General features: G+C 46.9%; 1 protein-coding gene and 1 pseudogene across 1 annotated transcript in view; both read right to left on the bottom strand.

Annotated features, from left to right (window-relative positions):
- TRAP1 (TNF receptor-associated protein 1) overlaps positions 1-20,735 on the bottom strand; it is a 45,068-nt gene that overhangs the window by 11,801 nt on the left and 12,532 nt on the right. The window contains exons 2-12 of the mRNA XM_006897476.1: positions 18,284-18,451; positions 16,508-16,590; positions 13,199-13,339; positions 11,603-11,674; positions 8,270-8,430; positions 7,099-7,208; positions 6,215-6,288; positions 5,409-5,564; positions 4,316-4,436; positions 2,988-3,057; positions 338-485 (exon numbers count right to left, since the gene is read on the bottom strand). Of these exons, the coding sequence (XP_006897538.1) occupies positions 338-485; positions 2,988-3,057; positions 4,316-4,436; positions 5,409-5,564; positions 6,215-6,288; positions 7,099-7,208; positions 8,270-8,430; positions 11,603-11,674; positions 13,199-13,339; positions 16,508-16,590; positions 18,284-18,451 (1,304 nt within the window). The remainder of the gene's footprint in view (positions 1-337; positions 486-2,987; positions 3,058-4,315; positions 4,437-5,408; positions 5,565-6,214; positions 6,289-7,098; positions 7,209-8,269; positions 8,431-11,602; positions 11,675-13,198; positions 13,340-16,507; positions 16,591-18,283; positions 18,452-20,735) is intronic.
- Positions 11,077-11,533, bottom strand: LOC102854625 (annotated as a pseudogene).

Here is a 20,735-nt window from a genome sequence, read left to right as displayed (position 1 = left end):
CAGGATAGAGCAGGGTTTAGGGCTGTTGTGCATAGGGTCGCTATGAGTTGCAAATGACTCAACGGCACATAACAACAACAAGGCAATGACTACTGGCCCCAACTGCAGAGGGCTGGGGAGTTTCTATCATGGATGCGGTGAGCATGCCCATGTTAAATACCATCATGCCCTCCACCCTGCTCCTGTGATCACCCCTGAGAGCCTGGGGCAGGACAGAGTACACATCAGTGTCCTTCTAGCTTTGGGGTCCACCCATTGTCGATTGCCCAACCAGAGCTTGGCCAGCTCATGTCCACCCTCAGCATCCCCAGACAACTTGTCTGGGAGCCAGCCCTACCTTGACTTCCTGGTCAGTGGTGGTTACAATGCCCTCCCTCATGAACAAGCCATAGTCTTCAAAAAACTTGGCATACTTCTCTGGGTCCTTTTTACTTTGGTCCACAAAGAACTTTATCAGCCTCTGCTGCAGGACATCTCGGAGTTTTCTAAGGGCGGAAGCACACTTAATGTCAGTGAGCAGCTTTCCAATGCCACCAATGGGTAGAAGTATACATGACAAGGGTCAGCCTCACTGACCAGTGAAAATAATATTCTGGTCTTCCTAAATAGAAAAAGACCTAAAAACACAGCAACCCTGTGTCCCACAGCAAAAAACCTGGCCCAGTCCTATGTTAGCCTCCCAGGCTCTGCTCAAGCTCACTGCTGCAGCCATATCAATCTACCTCCTGGTAGATCTTCCTCCTTCACTGACCCTCTACTTTAGCAAGCATCCTGATAACATGCCCAAAGAACATGAGATGAAGTCTCCCTATATAGGACACAGAGCAAAAAGGGGTGACAATGAAGTGCACCCCCAAGTGGCAGGAACACCAATGACACTCTCTCCTGGGGGTCTTCTGCCAAGGCAACACCAAGCTACGAAAAGGCCCTAATTTTTGAGCTGGTGGTCCCAGAGGCATGACTGCACTGCAGGGGTGACCACAAGGGCCACAGGGACCTATAGGCCAGGCCTCTCCTGACTAGCCCCTAAAACAGCCTGACTGTGAACCACCTCAGAGCTGTGAGAGAAGCTGAAAGAGCCAGACAGCCCTGAACCCAAGTGCACAGACCTAGTGGGAAGAACAAAGAACTCCAGTTGGAAAAACTACCTGACATACATACAGCCCACTAGTCTGCACACTCCTTTTCTCACAACAAACTGCCACAATCCAAAAGCTTCTCCAAATCCACCTCAGTGCCATGGCTGCATTCCCCAGCTGTGGGACCTTTCTCATTCTTTGTTGGGTTGCTCCTCCCTTATTAACATCAATTTTATTGCCTCTAAAGGTTTCTATCAAACATTTTGAGTTGATGTCAGTTTGACAGCACACATGCCATACCACGCCCACACACCTAAGTTTGGGATTTACACAGATTATTCTACGAACTGACTGCCACAGAGCTGAACCCAGGTCAGAGATCCTATATAACAGGGTTGAACTGTCCCATGAGGTTCCAAGGCTTCATGTATTAAAAGCACTGCCTGTCTCATTCCCTCATGGACTGGATGGTGGACTGGAACCTCAGACCTATGTATTAGCTATGCATCAGGGCTCCTGCTGATTGTTATACACACACTGAAGGATTCCAAAACTGGGATTCTATTGGTCAGGATGATAAGCAATCTTATTAGCGGGACATCTATTACACACTGGCCTATTAAGATTAGAGGTTTGAATCTACTTTTTCAACAAGAGAAAGACCAGCATTCTCATCAAATATATGAAAACTACAACATGTGCTGAAAGGCGACTGAGTCTTGCCAGCCAGAGCACCCCTCTGTGGTGGCTGATGAGTCACCGTGTCCATGGAAGGCATGTCAGCAGGATTTAAATGCCAGCAGGGTCACTCCTGGTGGACAGGTTTCAGGGGAGGTTCTAGACTAAGTCAGATTAGGGAGAAAAGCCTGGCACTCTCCTTCTGGAAAATGCACACACTATGGCCAGGTCAACCCTGATACACAGGGACCAGCCCTACACAACGGGTCCCAAAGACACAGATCTCCACAGGAGCAGACTCTCGTCTTTTCCTCAATGAGTGGCAGGTAAAGATTCAAACTGCAGTCTATTAGGGCTCCTGAAAATTAGCAATGATATTCTTATGTGTCGAAACAGAGTAAACTGAAGCCCTAGGTTGGAGAGCACTGAAAATACACAGTGGCTAGCAGCAATGGACTTAAAGATGCCAGTGACTGTGAGGAAACGCAAGCCCAGGCAGCATTCATTCCTGGGAGTCAGTGCCAAATGAGTAAGGTCAGCTGTTGACTAAGGGCAACATCAAGAGAAGGACTCTCTGTTGAGGGACTGGACAATATTATGAAGATGGAAATAATGGCTTTTTATTTAAACCACATTAGGGACAAGTAGAGACATCTGCATAGGCTGAGGGTCAGGTGGTAGTGGCAATGTCAATACTAAGTTCCCAACTTTGGTGGCTGTGCTATAGCTATGAGGAGAACATCCTTGCTTGTTCAAAACACAGGCCATCCCCAGGTTAGGGACAACAAGTCCTTGTTTTGTGTTAATGTAAATTTGCCCTCGTTGTGAAATGAAAGGGTCCACCTCTTACAAACCCCCAAGCCCACCACAGTCCAGCTATGCTAATTCATAGCACCATGGGAGACAGAAGCTGCTCCACAGGGGCTGCAAGCCTGAGATCATCACCAGACTGCCAGCATTTTCCTGCAGAACAGCTGGTGGTTTAAACTGCTGCAACTGGAGCTGGAGTGGGAAGCGCAGGCAGAGTGCCCAAGCCTTTGGCACAGGAGGACGAAAGCCTCTGCTGGGGGCCCTCAACATCCATCCAAGACCTGCAGGAGTGAGCTGACCCAATCCACGACAGAGCCTCTCCCTGGTCTACACTTCAGTCACCGTCCTGGTTCCAGAATGTATATGCATGCCTTCAGGCTCACTGGGATCCTCCTAAGCCATAGTATTCCCCAGGCTCACCTGATGAGGGCACTCTCCTGAAGGAGCTCCCGGCTCAGGTTCAGAGGGATGTCTTCACTGTCCACCACACCTAGCAAGACACAGAACATGAAGTGCCTGAGCTCAATGTGTAGCCACCCACCAGCTCCTCCCATTCAGACAGGCCTGTCATTGCCTGAGCAGACTGTGAAAGTGGATCATGTGTGCATACCACGGATGCAGGAGGATAAACGGGGAGGAGTAGGGCATGGACTGAATTGTGTCCCCCTCAAATATGTGGAGTTCTGATGAACTAACTAGTGGTAAGAAGTTGCTCTATCAATCCAAATAAATGGCATATGAATCCACTGGAATCCATTTTACAAGAGATAATAGTGGGTGTGCATTTTGAGTCACTTAAGGCACGTGGTTTGTATGCACCAGCTGCTCTTCTGGAGAATGCTAGGCAATCTCCTCCTATCCCTTTTACTGCCTCTGAAAACCTGCTGGAGAGTCGGCTATAAGTTGGTTTCAACTCAATGGCACACAACACAACAAAGAGATTAAATTTCTCTTAGACAGCTAAGACAGGGTATCTGAGGGCAGACACCCCTTGAGGTTAGGATGTACTGCCTTGGGGATTGCAGCTCAGTGTCTTGGCACTAGGCCACCAGAGCTGCCTGAAGTCCTGCTAGCCTGCTTATATCCTGGGGCCAGTGTGGATGCCCAGAGAAGATCCCAAGCTGCAGGGTGAACAGTCTGTCCCAGGATCAGCTGCTCAGGTTCAGAACCAATCTGACACTCAGACTGCATACGTCCATAGGAGTCTTTTCTCCATTTTCTTCTTTGACATCTTGGATTTCATGTGAATAATCACAAATACAGCATGGGTATTTTGCATCTCTGTCTACTAACAGGAGATAATTTTCAACGTGAAATTCTTTAGAGCCAAGTCCTTCTTCCAAATGCTTGTGGATGGACCTGAACTTCCAACCTTTTGAATAGGAGCTGAGTGTTAACCACTCTCACTATCCAGAGACTCTGTAATAAATCTGATTATAATCTCACTCAAACTAAAGGCAACTCACCAACAAATATGAAACATCTGCAGTTACGAAAAACTGAAAGACCTTAGTTTGGGCAGGCTGCATCACCAAGCGTCATCAGGCGTGGCCCAAGGAGCCTGGGGTGTGGCCACACAAAATAGGTGGTTCTGCAAACATTCAGGCAGAGATACTGCTGGGCCAAAGGCTGTGGCCACATGCCCTACAGTGGTTTGTCTGAATGACCTGTGGCCAAGGTCAGCAAAATGCCTCCTAGCTTCAGTCAGTGGTTCCCACGCTGCCCCTAGTCCAGTGACTGCCCCGTACCACGAATGAACCGTAGCCATTTGGGCAGAATATCAGCAGCCTTGGTCTGGATGAGGACTTTGCGGCTGTAGAGGGCGACACTGGAGCCCAGCTCTCGACTCACATCGAACATGGACGGCTTCTATGGGCAAGGAGACAGACACTGGTCAGACTGTCAGGCAGGTAACCTCAAGTGCCAGCCACCTGAACGGGCCTGGTTTGGCAGTGTGGTGGACAGGGAGTACACTCAGAGGGTGTAAGAACAGTGGTCTGGACTGGATTTCTTCCAACCACACCCATTATGAACCCTAGAGGGCACCTGCATAGCTCCACTGGACGGCCCTCCAGGGCTTCTCAGGGCACCTGCCCTGTTCAGGGCCAGGCCCTCTTTAACCCATGTTCCACAGAGAACTAAGCAGTGACATGCATGGCCACCTGTCTCAGGGCCCACCTCAACACAGGTCAGCCCACTGGTCAAACCTGTTTATGAGCTGAGAACACCCAGGTTTGACATCACCTAAACATCCCCTCACGGCCTATGGAAAGCTAGGGATCCCTTGGCCCAAGAAACGCTTTCTTCTAGAACACAGTCCCCCTAGACCGTTGTGCTGCACCCTCTCACTGGGGCCAGAGTCTCCTGGCCTCCATCTTGCTGACGCCTGGTTCTCACCTCTCAACCTACTCCCTGGACCAGCTGCCACCTGAAAAGCATTGACCTCTTCCCTGGGTGCCCCCTCCTCCTGGGCTGTCTCTGTGTCCCAGGCCTCTGTATACTGAGCTCTCTATGTGAGCATTCTCCTACCTCCTGAATCCTACCTTTAGGCTGTATTCTCACCCCAGGTCCCACCCCTATGTGGCCGCACCACCAGAGCCCCACTTAGGCACTGCATTTCCACCCCAGAACCTGCCCCTGCAGGCCTCAGGCCTTGCTCCTGAGCCCCACACTAGGGGCTAGCCTTCTATTCCTCGTCCAGCCTTCATAAGCCACCCTGTCCTCAAGCCCCATCTAATGGGCTAGCATCTCATCCATGTCCTTGTCTCCTATGGGCTGGACTTCCACTCCAGGTCCCGCCTCCCAGGTGGTCCCATCTCTTGTTTCAACCCAACACCTCACCATCTCTGGGACATAGAAGATGCTGCAGATGTTGAGGGGTACATCAGTCCTATAGTGCAGTGTGTAGCGAGGCCTGTCGGAGGCTTGGGCAATGTATCTGTAAAACTCTTCATGCTGTTCTGTGTCTACATCCTTGGCTTCCATCATCCAGATGGCCTGTGGTGGAGACCCCAGGGTCACATAATCACACACCTCACCCAACAGCACATGGACAGGAGTGCTGCCGGTAGCAATTGGCCCCAGCAGCAATTCAGATGCAACTGTGTTTTCAGTCCAAGTGCCCACTCCTCTCCAGCAGCCCATTCCAGCCCCATCAGGTGTTTTGAGAAATGTAGAGGATGGAAAGAGTATAGCGATGGGGACAAAGAAGTTCTAGGCAGCATACTCCACCCCAGCTTAGGTATCAAGCAGGAGCCTGGTACCAATGTCCCTGTACTAAGAGATCTTGTCCCTCCACAGGAGACACCTCCCTCTGGAAAACAACATCTTCTCCACCTATCATGGGAACCAGGAGGGCCCTCTCATCTCTCCTCCCTCCTCCACATAGACCAGATCCCCCTCTCATTTCTGCCCACTCCTCTACATGGACCAGATACTGCTCTCATCTCTTCCCCCCTCCTCCACAGGCCAGATCCCACTTTCGACCCATCTGGGAACCAGGAAGACCCCACTCATCTCTGCCCACATTGACTCCTCCTCCACACTGACCAGATCCCCACCTCATCTCTGCTCCCTCCTCCACATGGACCAGGCCTCTCTCTTCTCTGCTCCCTCTGTCCTGAGTATCAGGCCACTGAACATCTCACCTGTAGTGTGTTCATGCGCCTTCCATTGAGGTATAAGGGGAAGCTGACAAAGTTACTGTACTTGGTTACCACATCTGTAGAGAACAATGAAAATAAAAAAATGCCTTTTGAAGACATGTCATTAAGGTCAGCTCCAAAGCGGGCCTTGGGTCCCCCGCCAGTGTCACAGCTAATGAAAACGCATGTCCGTGAGGCCTCACCCAAGTCTGTCATGGTGCCTGTAACCAGCCCAAAAAAGAAACAGACATAATTGGCCCAGGGGATCCCTTCCCAAATGTCAGCACCCTCGGTTCTGGGCACATCTGTCTGTAGCCTGGGGATCCCAGTCCCAGCTGTCAGCAACCAGGGCTCAGAGGCAGGTCCATCTGTACCCTAGGGAACCGTCTCCTGATAGCAACCTGGGCCCAGGTGCACATCCTTATGTACCCTAGGGACCCCCCTTTCCCAGCTGCCAGCACCCTGGACTCAGAGGCATGTCTGTCTCTTCCTAGGGAATCCCCTCCTGGCTGTCAGCACCCTGAGCTCAGGGGCACATCCTTATGTGCCCTAGGGACACCCCCCACAGATGCCAGCACCTTGGGCTCAAATGCATATCTGTCTGTACCTAGAGAACCCCCTCCCAGCTATCAGCACCCTGTGTTCAGGAGCACATTCATCTGGCTCTCCTGGTGGAAGTGCTCAAACCACCAGTTTAGAAAAGACACAGAGACGGAGCAGGAGCAGCTGCCCTCCCCGTTCAACCACTGAAGAACCAATAGGAATGCTGACATGGACTGACCTGTGGCCAAACCCAGAAAACCCAGGCCTGCTGGCAGAGACCCATGCATGCTGTCATCCAGGGCTAGGGTTCAGTATAAGATGCTGCTTGCCCATCTAGAGCTCACCTCGAACCCGGGCCTCACTGGCAAACTCTCTGCAGTCAGACTTCAGGTGGATAATTATTTTGGTCCCAGGTTGGACTCCAGCCGCCTCAGCAACTTCAAACACTCCAGAGCTAAGAAGTCAGGAAAAGGAAAGGCCCGGTCACACACCACTGCCCACAAACCCTCAGCAGTCACTCTATAGTCACTTCCCCTCAACTTCCAAATTCAGAGCCCACAATACACACTGTGAGGGTAGCCAGGCAGGTCATCAAACTATGGCAGGACAGTGATGACCAGAATGCAGGCACAGAGGGCCCCTGCCTCCTCACTGGAGAACCTGCATGTCAGAGCACAGACCCAGTGCCCGGGCACGGACAGGCCTTGTTACTGTCCCAGTTGCTTCTGGCACAGGCCCACTGTAGCAGAAAAGCCACCATAGACGTTTGAGAGTGAGAGGCTCTCACACAGGGCCCCGTGGACACAGTCAGTGTGGGGACAGTGTGATGGGCAACAGCAAACAGCACAGCTTCTGTTCAGAGGGGATGAGCTGCGTCCCAGCTAGTCCTCTCCACAGGCCAGGCCTCTGGGACCTCACTGTAGGTGACTTCACTTCCCTTCACTCCAGAGAACATGAGAGTCTGAAGCAAATGTGAGGGCGAATGGAAATCAGTGCTTGAATTTGTCTAAGGCATCAAAGTCCTGACATGTGGACTGGAGGCTGGGCACTGTTCCTGATGGGATAGGTAGGAATCATCTAAGTGCACCTTTGAGAAAAGGTTCTCTGTGTGGACACTCCCTGGGCATGTATGTGTGGGCGAGGCCAGGGAAAGATGTCCTCATCTAACCCCATCCCCTCTGTGACAGGAGGCAAGGGGAGCCAGGGGCAGAGGGAAATCAAGTGGAAGTCCATAGGAACAGAGTCCAGAGGGGGCCAACTTGGTCACATGGACACCCAGGGGCTGACTGCAGAGATGATTAAAGCCAAGAATGGACTCAGGAGGCCCAATGTTCGTGGACAGTTGCACTCCCACAGGAACAGGGACCATGAGGTAATCAGATCAAAGGACTCCTCCAAGAATAGGCGCTGTTTTCAAAAGCCCAGACTGTCTACCTGCTGAGGAGAACCAGCAGATCTCAGGCCACCAATGGTTGAAGTGCCCACAGGGACGTAGTATGGGCTGTGACCACTCACCCATCTGAAAGCCACTGGTAGCCAGGACTCCCCGGGGCTGCCGACCGTGAGAATACCTCCACCTTGTTGGCCACCATGAAGGCAGAGTAGAAGCCCACACCAAACTGCCCGATGATCTTGCTACTGGCCTCAGCTTGGTTCTCCAGGGCATCCAGGAAGGCCTGTGGGGAGGGAGGCTAGTCAGGGGGTTCAAATCCACCAGTTATTCTGAGACAAAAAGGTGAACAACAATGTTGGTCTAGAGACTAAGGTGCACCGGATCCAAGTAATGATCTTCTCAATTATTTGCTATGCATCTCAGAGCTGGGCAATGACTAAAGATGACAGAAGAACTGATGCCTTTGAGTTGTGGTGCTGGAGAAGAGTACTGAACATACTATGAACTGCCAAGAGAACAAACAGGTCTGTTTTGGAGAGGGTGAAACCAGTTTTCTCTTTGCAGGCAAGGATTTTGAGGCTCCACTTCATATACTTTGGGCATGTTGCCAGGAGGGACTAGTTCTTAGAGTAGGACGTCATGCTTGCAAGGGTAGAGGATCAGCACAAGACAGGAAGACTCTGGATGAGACAGACTGATATGTGACTGTAGCAATGGGGCCAGGTGCATCAGAGATGGTTAGGCTGGTTCAGGATAGAGCAGGGTTCGGAGCTGTTTTTCATCGGGTGGCTATGGGTCACAGTTGACTCAATAGCACATAACAACAACAACAACAACAAACAGTTAAAAGAATCAATTATTTTGTTCAAGTCATCTATTTATGCTATTTGTTACAGGATCCCTAGATAACCAAAACACATACATTTAGAGAAATACAGGTAGCAGTCACAGAGAAACAAAGACACAGCTGTGGCAAAGAAAAAACCCACCCTTTGTTCATGGGCTGGGAGACTCAACACTATACAAAGGCCAGCCCTGCACAAACTGACGCATGGCTTAATGTGATTTTTCTGACAGTCCCATCCAGGGCTGGTTTGTTTGGAGATACAGGCAAAATTATCCCAAATTTGGAAAAGCAAAGGAATTAAAACATATAAACGATAATAAAGTGAGGAAAAAAGCAGAGAAGAGTCCTCTAGGTGTTTCAAGACTTACAGGGTAGATAAAAACCCCAGATTGTATGGTGTTGGTAGAGAAAAAAACACACTTATTATCAATGAACAGAGCAACCCAAAGCATATGGCTAACAGGTCTACTATCATCCCACAACAGAGTTAATCCACACAGCTCCAAAGAGTCCAGTTTGTGGTCACTATGCATGCTATCTGACAGGAGGGTCAACGACATGTAGCTACTGAGCACTTTAAAGTGTGGCTAATCCAATGGAGACACATTTTTGTTATGTTCCATTGAATCAGAACTGACCCACTGGGGGAGCACTGGTGGCCTTGTGGCAAGAAGCTGCACTGCAATCCCAGAGGAACACGGTTCGAATCCATCAGATGCTCTGCTGGAGAAGGAGGCACAATATCCTCCTGTACCAGTCAGATCTGATTTGACGGTACACGCACACAAAATTTTTTAAAAAAAACAAAAAAAACCTGACCCACTCTCCAGTGGATTTTCAGAGGTTGTAAATCACACTTCAAGAAGATACTGCAACATTTTTCCTACGAAGCAGCTGGTAGATTTGAACTGCATGCCTTTGAGATGACAGCACAACTCATCACTAAGCCACAAGAGCACCCTTGGAGGCACATTTTTAAATGTTGATTTCCATTTATTTAAATATAAACAGCCACATGTTGCTTATTATTGTTGTGACTGCCTTCGAGTTGAGCATGACTCATAGCGACCCTATGAAAAAAATGCATGAAGAATTTCTACAACTATCAACATTTATCAAAGTCCAAAGAGTTTCTGGAGGCATGTTGTTTAGAAAGTGGCTATCATTTTGAGAAACATAGCAAAAATGGGTGAGGAAAAAAAATGGACAATTTTGGCCACATAGTATATTAAGGCAGCTGGAGTAAGATATCACTTTAGGTAGCAAGAGTTGGTTTAATGCATCACATAATGGCTGCTAACTGAAAGGTCAGGGGTCAAGTGAACCAGTATGCAGTGGGGGAAGAGGAGACAGTGTCCAATAGCATTTACAGTCTACAAACCAGATGATGAGCTGGATGCCACTCGATGGCAGTGGATTGGGTTTTCTCCTAAGACAGGAAAGCATTTGGTCACAAAGACAAGCTTGAAGGTGACTGAGGCCAGCAGTCTTTATGTTGGGCCCACAGGAACACAATGGCAAGGGGGGTCCTTGAATTTCCCCTCAGGGCTTTGAAGTTGCCATCCTCATGACTGTATGCCTCACAAAGTAGCTCTGACAAGAATTATCCAGCTTCCAGACATCTTAGTCCAGTGCTGTCTAGGAACGTGGGACCTCGGGGAGAGGAATCCTCAGACCCACTGGCAGGTCGGTTTTTGCGTCAGTTCTGATTCAATGGAACTTAACAAAGCCTCAGGCAGGAAGCTATGCTTGGGGCTCAGGCCGACAAAGTAAGCTGAGCGCCAATACAATGAAGTCACGTAGTGAATCTTTCTCTGGTACTTGGCACACAGCACACATCCGGTGACTCCATCTGTGACTTCTGAATCTAAAGCATGTGGGATTTACTTTTTTTTTTTTTTTTGCATGGCTCTTTTCAATTATTACATGAAAAAAATTACACTAGTCCAAGTTAAAAGTGGACCCCAAATGGTTTTACATGATACAAGCTGTGAAGTTATAAACTTGTGACAAGGGACAGAAGGAAAATTTTCCACTCACTGCAAGGAAATCCTCACTTAAACTTCAGTGAGTCACAAGCACTTAAAACCCATGAACCTTCAGCTGGTTATCCTTAGCCAGAAACTGGCCTATGTTCTTACACTGGTCACCCTGTAGCTGAATTACTTGCCCATACTCTGGATGCTCAATTACAGTACCATTGCAGACAAACTTAAATGCCTTCATTAGTTTCTTTTTATCATTGTCATCAGCGATCCCTTAGACAGTTAGGGTCTTCCTGCCATTTCTCTGTTGAATTCTTACATGGATATAATCCTCAGTCCCAGCAGAAAGCAGGTCATCAACCTAACTTGCATCAACGAAGGGGTCAAGCGAATGGAGGTTCTGGATAGTGGCCAAACGGTCTGTGAAAGGCAGCAGCACGAGAAGGCAGGCAGTGGGGATGGAGCATTGGGAAGCAAGAGGGCTCAGGGGGAGGCAGCTGAGTCCTAGCGGTGGCTCAGTGACTGGGGCTGGAATTTACCTTCTAAGGCCTCATCCCCCCAGCAGCTGAAGCAACCACAGTTCAAGCCAACAAGAAGAGGAAGTTAGGGTGGATGATGCTCACCTTTGATCCAGACCTAGCTATTGTTCCCAGGTTAGACACCAACTCCTCCTGTGTCATCCCGATGCCAGTGTCCTGAGGAGAGAGATTTTCTGAGTGACAGAGCTCTGGGACTGTTGAGCTCATGCCATACACTCATCAGAAAGATCATTTCTCCCCTCAAGTATGAGGCCTGGGAATCATCCCATCTCTTTTAGCCAATGGATAGAAAGGCCACAAGGCCAACAGGAAGATTAGGGAAGAAAGCATTCCTTAGAGCAACCAGACAAGGTTAACAAGGCAACCAGGAGAAAGCTCAGAGGCAGGAAAAGACAGAGTAGCAGGATGAATGGAAGTGAGAACCACAGGAAGTGGGAAGATGTTGTTACGATAGAGAGACTGCAGTTGATGCCATTAAACAAAACCTAGGGCTGAGTGAATGGACAATCAATTGCTCTGTCAACTCTCATGCAAAGTACAATTTTAAAAAATAAACTAACCACCTACTTCCTTCTTTTGGTGGCACTCTCTATGCAATGCAGCAGAGCTGCATCATTTCAGAGACCAACAGCCTTCTAACATATGCTGATAACAGCCAGTGCTGACGTGGACTCTGGAACCTTCAGCACCCAACTGCACCCCTTCTCCTGTAAATGTAAGCCTGTTCTCACACTGACTTGGAACCTGCAGGGACTGTAGCACGTGGGCAGAGCCCGAGACCTCCTGCCTGAAGGGAGGGCCTATCTGACTTCCTCCTGCAACACTGGAAGATCAGCAGCCCATGAATCTGCATCCTGTGACTGGTGTGGGCTTTATGAACACACTGCTCAACACTAACTTCTCAACACTAACTGATGTCGGCTATTCCCAATACCTTACAGCAGCACCATCGAAACTATAACCTTCAGGTTAGTGTGAGGCTGATGTAGGGGAGAAAACACATCCAAGTAGTTCCTCCTCCCTCAGCTCACTGACAGCTTTCCAAGTCATGAAAAATAGAAATCTAAATCCCAGCAGGCTTTAAGAAAAATGCACATGGGTCCAAGATATTGAAGACATATTTGGAGACAGAACAAAACTGGAAAACTTAAGACTACCTAATACCAAGACTTACTGAAGAGCCACCGGTGTTAGGGCAATGTCGTGCTGGGACGCAAGGACAGAACAGCATAGTTACACAGAAAGTGTATCCAGATTCTGCACAGCCTTGCTTTTCTCCAATGTCTGGATGGCTTTGGAGCCTCTGCGCCTTAGAGAAACCCTGCCATGCCACAGTCTCCTCTCCAGACATGATACCCAGCAATGGCTAACCCTGTGCATCAGCACGGCTGGCTAGCAGCTGTGATGAGGCCATCCTCTGACTGTTAACAGGTTGAGGGGCATTTCATGGGGCTGGGGTCTCCCAGAATACAAGGAGGTCTGATAGAACAGCTTGCTTTCTCGGATTTGTCATTCTGCACCTAAAGCCATAGGCCCGAAAGGTGCCAGCCTCTACAAGCCCCTGGGTCATTGCCTTCAGATAAATCTCTTCAGTACTCATGGCCGCTGTCCCCCTGCCCCTCAAGCCAGCCTCTACAGTGAGCAAGGCCAACATCACTGGAGGAGGCCGGGAGACACTACCTGGATGATGATGGTGCCCTTCTCAGAGTCAGTCTGCAGGTGGATCTCCATCTCTGGCAGTGCCTGGCCATCACGCACCAGCTGGTGACGCAGTTTCTCGAGAGCATCACTGCTATTAGAGATGAGCTCCCGGATGAACACCTGCAGGATGGGAGTGAGGCAAAGATATCAGAGTGTGCAACTTACCCGCTGTACTGCACCTGCTACAGCTGTCAAAACAGAAGCCCTGGTGCATGATGCACCTACCCGCTGTGCTGCACCTGTAAAAGCTGTCATGACAGGAGCCCTTGTGGTGCGGAGCATGATGCATTTACCCTCTGTGCTGCACCTGCTACAGGTGGCAGCAGACTACTGAAGCCCTAATGGTGCAGTGCACAATGCACCAGCCTGCTAACCAAAACATCTGCTTTTTGAATCTAAGTTCAAGTCCATCAGCAGCTCTGGAAGAGAGAGATGAGCAGTATCCTATAAGAATCCAGAGCCTCAGACACCCAAAGGAGAGTCACCACAAGTCGGAACCAACTTGCAAGCAGTAGGTTTGGTTTTCTTTGGGTCAAAAGTCAGTGAACTGACAAAAGTTCAGTTCTCCAGACACAAAGCTTCTTCAATTCCTCCCAAGGTACAGAGCCTGCTTGCCTGGGGCTGGCTGTAAAATAACACACCTGCACATGAGTTCCCCTAGAAAGGCAAGCCTAATAATCTGATCTGTGAACTTGACTGAAAAGGGAGCCTTTTGAGTGACTGGTTTGACCTCCAACTCTCACACAAATGACCCACACCCAGCAAGCTGATTCCAGCTCCTACTGACCCCCAGGGTATGGTGGATGCTCTGTACAGCCCAAGGAGCTGCTGGAGGGCTTCAAATGTAAGCCTTTGGTCCAGTGTTTAAGCACTGGGCCACAGCACCACCAAGGCTCCTAACTCTAGCACCGGGACAACTGTCTGCTCTCCTACACCAAAGACATTCACTGGCTTCATTTAATCCAGGTGGATCATCAAGAACAAGACCCTTAGGGAGCTCTGGTGGTCTAGTGGCCAAAAGCTGCATTGCAATGCCAAAGGCAAGCAGTTCAAATCCACCAGAGACCCCACTAGAGAAGGATGGGCAAGCTCCTCCTGTACCAGTCAGATCTGATTCGATGGTACACACACAAAATTTAAAAAAAAAAAAATTAAATAAAGAACAAGACCCTTATTCAGGGAGGAAGAGGGGCTACATAACTGCTACCTTATTTACATCAGAAAGCACTGCACCTCAAATAAAGTTTCTACCTTAAGAAGAGTGATAGCTCCCAGCTAAGAGGTAGGGAGCAAGGTGAGTTTGAACTTGGTAGTCAGAGATGAAGGAACCAAGAATTTACCAGCCCACAGGTTGCTCAGATCTCCTGAAAAGTTCCTTTCTTCTGTCACTGTGCATTATCCTTCTTTGCAGTCTACGAACTTATTGTTATAAAATAAAGCAATGATGCCTGTTTTTCTTGTTATGTCATCACTAATTAATTTTTTGTGTGTGTACCGTCAAATCGGATCTGACTGGTACGTACAGAAGGAGATTGTCCCTCCTTCTCCAGCAGAGCATCTGGTGGATTCGAACCACATACCTCTGAGGTTACCGTATTTTTTTTTTGGAACAGTGATTTTAACAAAAGTTTTCAGAAAAGTTGGATTTCCATTTATTCACTGTTACACATTCTCCTTCCTACCACTAAATGATTTTGAATGTTTGTCACAGAAAATGGCTCTTAGACACCCTTTAAGCATAGAACTGAACTCTCCTTCAAGGTCAACTTCCAATCAAACAACAGATAAATCTCTTAAGTGAACAATATTACTTACGAGGAATATGCTGCTCAGACAGTTAACCACATGAGGCAAAAATGCCAGTATTTGCCCCAATACCAAGCTTAGAAGGCAGGAAAGGAGGAAAAATAGGTATGGGAACCCAGGCAGGAAGTGGGAAGGGTTGCTACACTGATGGAACTATAATCAATGTCATGAAACAAAATGTGCATGAACTAGAGTGGAAAACTAATGGGTTCCACAAACTCTGAGCCAGACCACAACTGTAAAAACTGTTCGGCTGTCACTCCTCAGTGTTCTCAAGGTTCCTGGGTGATGATACTGGGCTACGACCAAGGGCTTACATATAGCAGAGACTGTGAGAACAGTCCTGGCCCAAGCAGGGGTTTGTTGTGCTTTATGCAGGGTCAGCATTGAATGGACAGCATCTAACCATTACCACAACATGCCAGGTGGAGGGATGAGTAAAGACAGGGTCTCTGTGCATGCCTGCCAGGGCTTTTCTCATTCCACAGAAATGGGTCTCAGGAGGACCACAGATCAATACCTAAGGAAGGGACTTCAGTTATCAACAAAAGCCAACTAATTCCCAGAAATTTTAAAACTAAGCTTCTAGATGTTAGCTGCAGTTTTTGCAACATTTCTAACTGTCAAATTATTTTGTCTTCAATGGTATTTATTTACTGCTCAACTGTATTTACAACTTTCACATTCATGAGACAAGTGAAAATACCATGGCTGGGCAAAGCATGGAAGTCTGGTAGCCTAGTGAGTAAGGGGCTACACTGTCAATCCAAAGGAACACAGTTCGAATCCACCAGATGCTCTGCAGGAGAAAAACGGGCTGTCTCTTCCTGTGTAATGTATAGCCCTTTTCTGGAAACCTGCTGGAGGGCCAGCCTGGAATTGGTTCTAATACAACAGCACAAAGTAACACTGGGCAAAGAATGCTGAGTATATCAGACTACCAAAAGGACAAACTTGTCTTTTGTTTGTTGAAAAAGTGAATCCAGAGTGCTCCTTGGTTTAGCCTCACACACTCTGGGCATATTGTCAGGAGAAGCTGGCCCTGGGGAGGAAATCATGTTTGTAAAAGCAAGGGTTCAGTGACAGAGATGAAGACCCTCTACATGATGGACAGACATGGTGGCTTTGGCAGTACACTCAGCAAAGACTCTGAGGACAGCATAGGACTAGACAGGGCTTTGTACCTTTGTACAATAGGTCCAAGGAGCTGACTCTAAGACAATGGCACCTAACCACAATATTCTGTCAGTCTGGCCTCAAGATTCTTCTGAATATATTTAACCATGAAACTAGAAACAGATTTTGTTTCAGGTTTTGTTTTGTTTTTGCAAAACCCTCTCCCTGGGGCATAGATCAGACCTGTATAAACCTGCTATGTGCTCACAGTGAATACACCATCACACAGGCTGGCCTTTCTCCCTAACACCATCAGGACACTCTGTCAAAGAAACCGGGCCCTGGGCATGGCTGGGTATGTCATACCTCTTTTTCAGAATACAAGGAGCGGGCAACAATGTCCAGAAGCTTTTTGGTCTCAGCCTGGAACTCATGCTTGGAAGTGGCACCTGGTCATTTAAGCACAGACACAGCCAGTGAGGTTTAGCATTTAGCCCTGGGAAGGTGTGTGCTATGAAACAACAAAGAGAATTTCTCAGGTTAGGAGTTTTAAACACAAATTGGGGGGAAAGATAGTTAAAAAAAAAAGAAAGAAGAAGAAATTATTTCAGAGAACCTCAGGTAAGAAGTCTTGGGAACAAATGAAAACAGGTGTCTGTGTTGCAAAATCCGGTGCCAACTAAGTAAATTGTATAAACACAAAGTTCATATTAAAAAAAAACAAACCAAAACCCACAATGTACAGATATTATTGAATAAAATAAAATGTACACAAATGAAACAATGTCTATGAATGAGTATATAAAACTAATGATGCTATAATTTTAAAGTTATTTTTTAAATTATTTTAATAAATGTTTTAAATTTTAAAAATTATTTTACGCACAACCCTAGTGCCCATCAACAAATGAATGGACAGAGCAGCTCTGGTACAGTCACACAATGGAATACTACATAGTATTGGAAAAGAACTCATGAAATAGTATACAAAATGGGTGACCCTAGAGGACATTATGCCGAGTGAAATATCTCAGTCACCAAAGGACAAATATTACATAGGGCCACTGCTGTAAAATGGGAATAACATCGGGGTTGAGGATACACTGAGAAAGAAGGGATAAAAAATGTATACTGCATTGAAACAGATGAAGGTAAGAACTGTTTAAAAGGGATATATGATTAGGTATTATTGTCATAACAGGAGTCCAGAATGAAGGCTGCACAGTGGAGGGACTGGTAACAATGAAAGAACTTTTGTTTGACTTTTCAAAGAGAAGAGCGAACTGGGGGGAGAGGGTAGACAGGGAGAAAAGTGCAACAATGAATGAATGGGAACCCTAAGTCTCTGTAAATTTTCATCAAAATAAATAAAAAGAAAAAACCCTATTTTAATAAAAAATTTAAAAAATAATCTGGTGCCAGCGTCCTACAAGACAAAACCCCCTGGGAGAGCCTCAGGTGGGCTGGCCTAAACAACCAGAACCCACTGTTTTCGTGACAATTCCTCAACAGCAGCCTACATTTGATTTCTGAGGTCATAAATGCACATCGGAGGAGACTACCCATCTTCCTACCAAAGAGAGGCTGGCAGGTCCACACTGCTACCTTTCAGTTAGCAGCTTAATCTACAACACACTACGTCACCAGGGGACCTTCCAATAATCAGGTCTGGACTATATTCTTCAAAAAGCAGTTGACTAATTTACTGAAAAGAGAGGGCAAAGAAATCACATCCACACTCTTCTTAAGTCAATGTGAAAGATTCTTTTCTGTCTGCTTCACTTAAAAGCCAGCAATGGAACCATTTCGGGTCTGGCTCTGCAGATCGCTGTGGCCAGGCATCTGATCCCATGCAGGCTGGCCCAACCAAGAGCAGGCCATTTGATTGTTTGCAGATGTGCCCAGATGTAGCCCTCAGAGAGGCTGCATTATGCCACACTCGACCATCAGGGGGCAGGAGACTCACTGGGATGGAATGCAACATCCTGGCTAAGTCAGAAATGGAGGACGCAAGGTTGTGGGGATCACAATCACATGGAGATGTTGCAAGCCTTGAGGACTTCTTTCTGGCTTAAAACTCGCCCCGATGAACACAGAACCACAAATGACCACAGAAGACTAAACCATGGGCCAATGAGTTACCCTGCATGGTCTCTGTGCTGTTGATGATAGAGTGCAGGGCTTCCTCCTCCTTGTTCTCTGCAGCCTGGGTGCTGTATGTCCGTGCCACGGGGATACTGGCTGTGGCTAGCTTTCCACAGGAACTCTCTAGCTGGACTGTAGTCCTCCAAAAAGAACGGGCTGGTCTTCCTGTGAAAGACAACAGGCAAAAAAAGACAATAGATCAAACATCAGAGGCAGAGTCTCCTAAGTTGCTCACATCTGATTTTTTTGGCAAAAACCAATGTAGATTTTCTGTCAGGCAGGCTGTTGCTTAGTAGACATAACATTGCCCATGAGAAATCAAAAGGGTCTTCTCTGTGGATAGGTGACTGATGAAGCATGTTTGTGAGTGTACCTGTCATTGTTCACTCTGTGTGTGTTCATATTTTATATTTATATATGTATATATATACACACACATACATATATTGTTGTTGTTGCTGTTGATTGCCTTCAAGTCAAGCACAACTCATAGCGACCCTATAAACAAAAGGCCTGAAGCCTCTCTACAACTATCAACATTTACCAAAGTTCAGTTTCTGGAGGCTTGTTATTTAGGAAATGGATGCCACTCCTACTTCCAAACCTGTCTTAGAATATTATTGTTTTTATATGCCATTGAGTCACCTGTGTAGCCACCGCTACCTATGTTGCAGCTCTGAACCCTTCCTTGTCCTGAGCCACCAACCCCCATTCCCCCAGACACTTTATCAATCCATCTCATCCGGGGTCTTCCTCTCCTGCACTGTCCCTCCACTCTTCTGAGCATGATGTCCTTCTCCAAGGATCTCTCTCGGTCACGTGCCCACAGTAAGTGAGGCAGAGCTTCAAAATCCTAGCCTCCAAGGAGAGACTTGTTTTCTTGGCAATCCATGGTATGTTCTTCTCCAGCACCACAACTCAAAGGCATCTATTTTTTCTTTTGTCTTCCTTAGTCACTGTCCAACTTTCTGAAGCAAAACAAGTAATTTAGAAATCCATGGCCTGGATTTAGGCACACCTCTGTATCTAGACTGACATCGTTGCTCTTCAGCACTTTGGAGAAGTCCATGACAGTAGATTTTCCCAATGCAATTCACTTTTGATTTCCTGACTGCTGGTATTAAGAGTTCTGATTGTGGATCTGAGCAAGCTGTAATTGCTAACAACCTCAATTTCTTCTCCATCTCGTATGATGCTGCCAATTGGCCCAGTGGTGAGAATGTTCTTAAGGTTGACCTTCAACCGTATGAAATTGGCTCAATAGAGCAGGGTTTAGGGCTGACAGCACATAACAGAAACAACATTCTAATACAACTTTCAGAGTCTCTTTTGATATCCATTTTGTTCTTTTCTTTTTAATAAAATTTTTATTTTGTACTGTTTTACTTTGAAAGTACATATGCATTTTTTTTACGCATTGTTTTTAACACCAGATCTTTCCCATTTCCTTTACCTAACCCTCCCTCCACCCATCAAACTGTATGACCCTATGATTAACTCCCTCCAGCCCCACTCACCCTCATCACTCTGCTCCCCCCCACCTTGGATTGTCATATAAATTCTATAATAATGGTCTTATATAATATTTGTCCTTATGGGACTGAGTTAGTTCACTTAACATAATGCACTCCAGTCCCTCCCAAGTCAGGTAGTGATTTACAAAATCATTGCTCCTAGGTGCTGCTTAGTATTCCATTGTGACTATAATTTCTCAATCCATTCAATGTGGTTGGACATTTGGGCTGTTTTCATGTTCTTGCAATGGTGGATAATGCTATGTACATTGATTGGTGGATAAGTCTCTGTGTTCAGTTCTCATTTTCTCGGAGTATATTCTAAGCAGTGGAATAGCTGGGTCATATGGAATTTCTATGTTCAACTTTCTGAGGAAACGCTAAACTACCTTGCAGTGTGGTTGTACCATTTTACAATTCTACCCACAGTGTATAAAAGTTCCTATCTTGTCACATCCTTGCCAACATTTATTACTTGCTGTCCTTTTAAACTTTACCACTTCTACTGGAGAGAGATGGTATCTATGGATTTCATTTGCATCTCTCTTATTGCCAGTGTTTTTGAGCATTTTTTTCATGTGTCTGTTGACTATCTGCATATCATCCTCTGTGAAAATTCCATGTCTTTTGCCCATTTTGTAATTATCAGTCTTTTTCTTGTGGAGGCCTTGTAGGACTCTGTAAACTTTCTTTTATAACCCAACTGTGTAGAGTTATTCAGTTTCCTCATGGGTGGTTTTGTAAGCTTTATCCTTCTGCGGTTATTTCTAGTTTTATGGCATTGTGATCTGAAGATACATTTTATTATTTCAGTTTTTTAATTTGTTGAGGCCTGCTTTGTGTCATAATATGTGACTGATTCTGGAGAATGTACGATGTGCACTTCAGAAGAAAGTGAACTGAGTTTTAGTTGGGTGGAGTGCTCAGAATACATT

This window comes from Elephantulus edwardii, unplaced genomic scaffold (assembly GCF_000299155.1).
Source record: "Elephantulus edwardii isolate Elephantulus edwardi_28Jun2011 unplaced genomic scaffold, EleEdw1.0 scaffold00209, whole genome shotgun sequence".
NCBI lineage: Eukaryota > Metazoa > Chordata > Mammalia > Macroscelidea > Macroscelididae > Elephantulus > Elephantulus edwardii.
This window is presented reverse-complemented; position numbering and strand designations above follow the sequence as displayed.